General features: G+C 43.6%; 1 protein-coding gene across 1 annotated transcript in view; it reads right to left on the bottom strand.

The window, feature by feature from the left end:
* Erlec1 (endoplasmic reticulum lectin 1) overlaps positions 1–7458 on the bottom strand; it is a gene marked incomplete at its 5' end in the record, with an annotated part of 22536 nt that overhangs the window by 10674 nt on the left and 4404 nt on the right. The window contains 3 exon segments of the mRNA XM_013517526.1: positions 336–497; positions 5143–5272; positions 5359–5674. Of these exon segments, the coding sequence (XP_013372980.1) occupies positions 336–497; positions 5143–5272; positions 5359–5674 (608 nt within the window).

The following is a 7458-nucleotide window of genomic DNA, read 5'->3' as shown; positions in this document are numbered from 1 at the left end:
ACAACCAAACCGTAACCAAGGTGTTAACCTGGATTTGAGCTGTGACTGCACAACCAAACCGTAGGTCACATAATCACTGAGGCCTGTTTCAGCCATCAGTACCCATCACTGGCAGAGGAAAGGGCAAGTTTCACCCTGTGTATAACGAGAAGACAACGCTAGGACTGTACGACAGGGCAGTGTTAGAGTGCAGAGAGAAAATGCCATTGGGCACTGGCAAGACCCTGCCACTTCCCCACAAAAAAGTCTGCCGCAGTGCTGCCGATGCCCGCTGATTGAATAACTGACAAGTGAAGATCCGAGATAAATAGTTGAACTGAAGGTTCACGTCTCACCCCATGAAAGCAGTAGGAACCACTGAGGAACTCTTTTATGAGCTGGTCGTCTGTCAGTTTGGAAATGTGGGTCGTCCCAACAGTGAGCACTGGCTGAGACCCAACAGCAATAGGTTTGTGGATGGCCGGAAACCTTTCTTCTTTAGTTGACTGCAAATCTTCCTAAAATCAAGCAGACGTATGTTTAAGGGTACTCATGCTACACTTCATTTTTTTGTTGTGGCTTAAATTTTTAAAGTGTAGAAAATTTGAAAAATATGTACTTTAAGAAAATGAATTTTGCTGAACAGTCTCATCAAGGATGGGCCAGCAGCAACAGGGAGCAGAGGGCCAGGAGCTGGAGGGAGGGAAGGGAAGTAAAGAACTAGTGTGCACTATGTACGTGCACCCGCTCTCCAGGACGCATGTGACCATGTACTGCAATCATGTAATAAAAATGAAAAGTAAAATGAACTTTTCAAAGTAAGAGTCCATGCTGGGCACGGTGACACATGCATGTAGCTCCAGCATTCAGAAGAGTCTGAGGCCAGCCTGGGCTACATAGTGAATTCAAGGCAGCCTGAACTATATGGCAAGACCCTGTCTCAAAAAAAAGTAGAGAATGGTCCAGAAAAATGTTAAGGTACGGTGAGCAGCCCAAACATATACAGAGAGATTTCTGTTTCATGTATTTTGTTTCATTATTATTCTTATACTTGTTAGGCTTCATGCTTGTGTTTAACTTTGAGAAGTGGCCATTTAGGATAAAGAAAGAACAACATGAACAGTAAGAGAGAAGAGCTGGGTGAGAATGAATAAGAATATTAGAACATTATAATTTTTTTTTTTTTGTGGTAGCAGGAATCGAACTCATGACCTTGCGCTTGCCAGGCAGGCACTGTGTCACTGAGCTAAATCCCCAGCCCCCATGATTTTTTTTTTTTTAAATTTAATTTTATTTTTTTGGTACTGTGAATCGAACTCAGGACCTTGTGCTAGCAAGGTAGGCACTTGTGCCACTGAGCTATATCCCCGGCCCAAGAATATTAGAATGATTATGCAGCCAGGTGTGGTGGCACACGCCTGTAATCCCAGCACTTGGGGAGGCTGGGGCAGGAGGATCATTGTGAGTTTGAGACCAGCCTGGGCTACAAAGTGAGCTCAAGGCCAGCCTGAACTGCATAGTGAGACCCTGTCTCAAAAAGATAAAAAAACCAAACCAAAACAAAAAACTACAATTATTCAAGTGCAGCAGAACGTGGTTGTTGCCCTAGAGAAACCTGCAATTTAGTAGGGGTGGTACAGGGGATCCCGTCAAACTAGAAGGAGTGCAGGGAAGAGCAGACTCACGGAGAAGGGAATGGTTCAGACCAACTGACCAAAACCCGAAAAACGACGACGTCACAAAAAGAAAACCCTTGATCACCTCCCGAAACATGACCAATAATCTGTGATTCACTACACACCTGGATATAGATGTATACGCCTGTTCACGGAACTTAAAGAAGACGTATGGCCAAAGATGTGGGATATAATATTTAAAACTAAGGGGCTGGGGATTTAGCTCAGCGGCACAGCGCCTGCCTGGAAAGCGCAAGCTTGTGAGTTCAATTCCCGGTACTGGAAAACTAAACAAAACAAACAAACAAACAAAAAAACTACAGAGGCAAGCGGGCAGTGTGTGCGGGAAACTGCAGCGGAGAGTGAGCTGGAGGGCTTCGTCTTTCTCCTGGCTCTCCCTGCTTCCTGGCTGCCACAGGGCAGCAGCTCTGCGGCTCTCCTCCACAGGAGGCCAGGAGCGCGGAGCTCTGAGAACTGTGCGTCCACATAACCCCTGCCTGTTTAGGTCGCGGGTGCCGGGTACCGCGTCTCAGTGACGAGCGCGCGCGAGGCTCTGATACACCGCACTGGTCCTCTTGTCTTCTCCTTCTCCACTGTAGTTGCCAGTAGCCAGCTGTGGTTCTCTTGCTTCCATTTCTGCTTGTAGCAGTCGTGATGGTTACTCTCCTAGAAACCAATGATTCTGTCTGTCTGTCTATCTCTCTATTTTACGAATAAGGATTGCCAAGATGGTGTCTTCTGTGTTTTTGAAAGGGTCTTGAACTTTATTGTGTAACTCCACCCACATTCAGAACCTACTATAAATTAACTCTTGACTAATAATATTTCCTGGCACTACTTCAGGTGCTGAGTATGCAAAGTAAAGCAGACGCAGTCACAATCCTAGGGGGCCAAGGTCTGAGAGACTAAAGTAAAAATAGAGTACAAGAAACCTTTATTAAAGCTAATAGAAAGGCACCTACCCGACAAGTGCAAGGCCCTGAGTTTGATTCCTGGTACCAAAAAAGAAAATTGGGAAAAAAAAACAAACCCAAAAAAATAGCTAATGGAAAGAAGTAATCAACATTGCATAAAAAAAAAAACTGTACAGTAGAACCTGTGGCTGAGGTGAGGGAAGAAAGTAAGAATGAAAGGAGCGGCCCTTACTGCTTCTTCTGGGCAAAACACCTCAATTATTCTAGTGTAACATAGGTAATATGGAAGTGGTAGTGTTTGAAAATTCGTAAGATGAACCACCTCTGAATCAGTGTGAAACGATCACGCAGGGAGAACATCAGATGGAAATTCTAGGGCTGGGAACTCAGCTCAGGGGCACGGTGCCTGCCTGGCAAGAACAAGGTCCTGATTCCCAGCACCAAAAGAAAGAATCAAAATTCTAGTAAGAGATTCGTACCGCTCTTGTCATCACCATCTCTATCACGACCACTCCTGGGCACTGAACAGTGCGTCTGCACTGAGCTCACCCACCCCGTCCCTTTCTACTTTGAGACAGTAGCTCACTCAGTGCCCAGACTTGGCTCAAGCTTGTAATCCTGCCGTCTCGACTTCCAAGAATGGAAATACTGTAGGTACGTACCTCCAACCCTGGTTTAGATTTGTATTTCTGTTTAAAAATATTAAGAAAAAATTCCTTATTTGTATGGTAAAACCTGATCCATACTTAAGAGGCAAACTGTATGCCAAATACACATTTTTAGGAGAACAGTTAGTGGACTAGATTTACTCTGATCAGGGTTTTCCTGGTGGCACTGGGAACTGAACCCACGGCCTTGAGCACGCCAGGCAAGTGCTCTACCACCGGGGTCCATCCCCAGCCCTTTGCTGGATTTCATTTTGAGACGTGACTCACTAAGGTGCCTCGGCTGACCTCTCACGGGTGACCCACCTGAGCAGCTGGGATTACAGGTGTGCACTGCCACGGCCAGCTCTGGTCAGTTTTAAGCGGCCGCTCATCTGATGGTGTGATATGAAACTTATATGAATCATGTGACCTGAAGATCCTGAATATTTGGAAAGGGTTATCATTTGTAGCTTTCGAAAAACTCGTTTTTTTCAACTGACAGATTAAACACATTTATTTATTTATTTTTCGGTTTTTTTCCCGGTACCGGGAATCGAACTCACAACGTTGCGCTTGCCAGGCAGGCGCTGTGCCGCTGAGCTAAATCCTCAGCCCCTTAAACACACTTATTTAAAGAAAAGCAAATGGGCACTTTTCCCCTGAAGAGTAACAAAAGCTGAGATTTGTGAAGCCCCTGATTGAGCTAACTCTTCAGTACTTAGACCATAATGGACCAGAGAACTCCAGCTCAAGTCTTCTGGTGCGGTACATAATGTTAAGAGCACTTCTCCTCCTACCAGGTGGACAGCACTCACAAGCAGCACAGCATGCTTCTGTAGAAAGCATTCAGGGAGAAGACACAGCCTTGTGGTAAGTATCAATCCAACTACTGTTAAGTATCCACAGCATGCCAGGCATTTCTGCAAAGTGCTGGAAAAAGCAGCTTCAGATGTTTGTTTTAGGAGCAGTTCATCCCTCACGTGAGAAAGACTGGAAAGCAGATGTGTAAGGAGACTAGTTTTGATCTTAGGAAATAATGAGCTCCTGAACAACTAAACCTCATTCTTCGAGACAGATCTCAAAAACGTTTAGCAGCTAACAATGACGGCTCTTAGGGAATGATCAGAGGTAGAGATGAAGGAAGAGACCGCGGGGATAAATGACTCATGGGGTAGAGCACAACGCTTTGAAAGCTTTGGAAGCTGGATGTGCTGACGCACGCCTGTAATCCCAGCAACTCTGAGCAGAGGCGGGAGCACTGGCCAGCACGGGCTACACAGCGCGCTCATGAGTTCCAGGTAAGTCTGACTATATAGCGAGACTGTCTCAAGAGAGTAATAAAGCAAGCCTGGGAGAAGGTAAGAGTCAGTGTCAAAGAAAAAAGTCTTGAATGTGAGTCAACTGAAAATGTACGTGGCTCTGTCCAACAGACAGCTGAAAAGGAAAAGGGGAAAGCAATATTCAGAAGTCATCAAAGGACGGCAATGAACTGAATAAATAAAATGTAAGGAGGAGGTAAGAACTGTATCTATTTTTTCAGGAGGCTCAGCTGTAGCAACTGTCTAAAAAACTGAACTACAATGTACAGGATGTCAAACTTTAGTGTAAGAGCATGTTAATTTTTTTTTTTAATTTTTAAAAATTTTTTTTTGTTTTTTTTCCGGTACCAGGAATCGAACTCATGACCTCGTGCTTGCCAGGCAGGCGCTGTGCTGCTGAGCTAAATCCCCAGCCCCGAGCATGTTCATGTTTTGTAAACGTTTCTAAAAAAGCAAAAGAACTTAAGTCAATGAAAAGAACTGGAATTTAAAATTTGGAGGCAACGAAAATAAACTACTATTATATTATAGAAATCATGACACGGATATATTTTCTGAAATGCAGAAAAGGAAGTCCTGAGAAACTACCATTAGCTAATTCTCATACCTCTTTATTCCTTCTGAAAGGCACCCGTAGTATTTCTTCTTGCTGCTCCAGCTGTCTCAGAGTGAGAGGTTTAAATGGAGATCCTGGCAGTGATTGGCAAAATATGTCATTCACAGGAGATGCTCTGAACCTAGTCAGTAAACAGATTAAAGCTAAGCAAAGAATACTTTAAAGCCTGCTGAACTGTATGCTGAAAATCTTAAATGCACATCCTACCTGTATTTAGGATGACTGCACAAGAGTGGTGTCAAAATGACCACCTCATATTCACAAGTGGTAACTTCGGCCACGGAGAGAATCTCATGCTTCGATTCAGGGTGGCATATGTACATCACTGTACTTGATCTGGGCCGGTTCTGTCTCAGACTACAAGGCGTGCCGCTGCCCATCCCCACAGGGTAGTAGGGTGTCCTCTGACCTTCGATGTTCTTAGTGGGAGTCTTAGAAAGACAGTAGACACACTTCATTAGAAAATGAGGGGCTGAGATGGGAGAGGCATTTCTTACTCTGAAAGGAAAACAATGACATTTTACTTATAAAGAGAAAGGTAACCTTTCTGTATTTTAAGTTCACCCTCTAATGCTCTGATTCTGAAGTTCTTAAGACATTAAGTCAATGTACACTTATATAAAGGGCTACAAGATCAAGTTAATATGAGTTATTCTCAGCAGTTATAAAGAAAAAGACTAAGATAAATATAAAACTTACTACACTAGCTTGCTCGACGCTTTCTTCGTTAAATACTCAGTGAATGACTACTTAAAGAGTTTAGATTCTACAGGCCTGAAGGCTGATTTGTCAAGAAGCAGGGCCAGACAGTAAAACATTATTCTATAAAACAGCAATCTAAATATACTTCTGTTACATGTAACTGTTTACTCTTTTTCTCTGTTATCAATAGCATATGCATTTCAACTCCTATGTCAATCTGTTCAAGTCGGGGCCCAGGATGTAGCTCAGCGGTGCAGAGCCCGCCTGGCAAGTGCAAGGTCCTGAGTTTAGTTCCCAGTTCCCCCACAAAAAAATTAAAAAAAAAAAAAAAATCTGTTCAAGTCTAGCAAATGACAAATTAAGAAATTCTGATAGAATGGGGGAGTAAAGGAGATATCTGAAAAGCCAGTTTCTTAGGAGTTAGCTTCCATAAAACCCAGTGTAGGAGCTTTAAGATACCCTCAATAGCATCTCCAAACAAGCGCGACAGAGGAGAGATCTCATCTGGTATCACTGTGGTGCTCTGCCAGTGCCATATTCAAAACAGGCAATAAGTAAGTATTTCATGAGAAAGTGACCTGCAGTTTCCTTGTATGCTACCTTCATGCTGTTGTCTGAAATTAAAGCTGGATGTGGTGGTGCATGCCTGTAATCCCAGCACTGGGAGGCTGAGGCAGAAGATTTGCTGTGAGTTCAAGCCCAGCATGGGCTCCATAGTGAGTTCAAGACCAGTCTGAACTACAGAGCAGGATCCTGTCTTAAAAAGAAAAATTCTTAGGATTCACAAAGCTCTCCTGGGAGCCCGGTGCAGTGGTGCACACCTATGGCTGGGAGGCTGAAGCAGGAGGATCAGGGAGTTCAAGGCCAGCCTTTACTTCACAGTGAGATCCTATTTAAAAAAAAAAGCTCTTCTGGAACTATGTGGGTATTTAAATATTGTGATTAGGCATTTTGAAAGATCATTCTTTTAAAATTTCTATTGTTTTAGCCTTCACTTATCCATTCATTTAATAAACACTTATGAAGTACCTACAATACGTCTGGCAGTTTGCTTTGCACTGCTGATTGAAGAGATAAAAGACATTTCCTGCTTTTATGCAACTGTTTTTTTTTTTTCCCCTGGTACCCGGAATCGAACTCAGGACCCCTCGCTTGCCACGCAGGCGCTGTGCCACTGAGCTAAATCCCCAGTCCCCTGTTCCTACTTTCAAAATGCTTGGAATCTGGTTGCCTGTTATTTATGAATAGAGTGTATCTTTCACTCACAGAAGAGTAGGAAGACATAAAAAAAGTAAAAGCTTTTACTATAATTGTTTCTAATACTAAGCAAAAGGGCCACTGCTAAGCATTAAAGTGACATAATGGAAGTACAAGCCAGGCCTGGGGGCGCACGCCTGTAATCCCAGTACTCGGAGACTGAGGCAGGCGGATCGTTAGGAGTTCGAGACCAGCCCGGGCTACAAAGTGAGCTCAAGGCCAGCCTGAACTGCAGAGTGAGACCCTGTCTCAAAAAGATAAAAAACAATCTGTTTTCATGAGAAACCACTTTGAAGATATCGATATGTAATACAACAAGCATTGTTAATTTCCTACCACTTTATAACT

The sequence above is a fragment of the Chinchilla lanigera genome, unplaced genomic scaffold (genome assembly GCF_000276665.1).
Source record: "Chinchilla lanigera isolate Chin_1 unplaced genomic scaffold, ChiLan1.0 scaffold00040, whole genome shotgun sequence".
NCBI lineage: Eukaryota > Metazoa > Chordata > Mammalia > Rodentia > Chinchillidae > Chinchilla > Chinchilla lanigera.
Note: the sequence above shows the minus strand (reverse complement) of the source record. Positions and strands in the feature narration are given on the sequence as shown.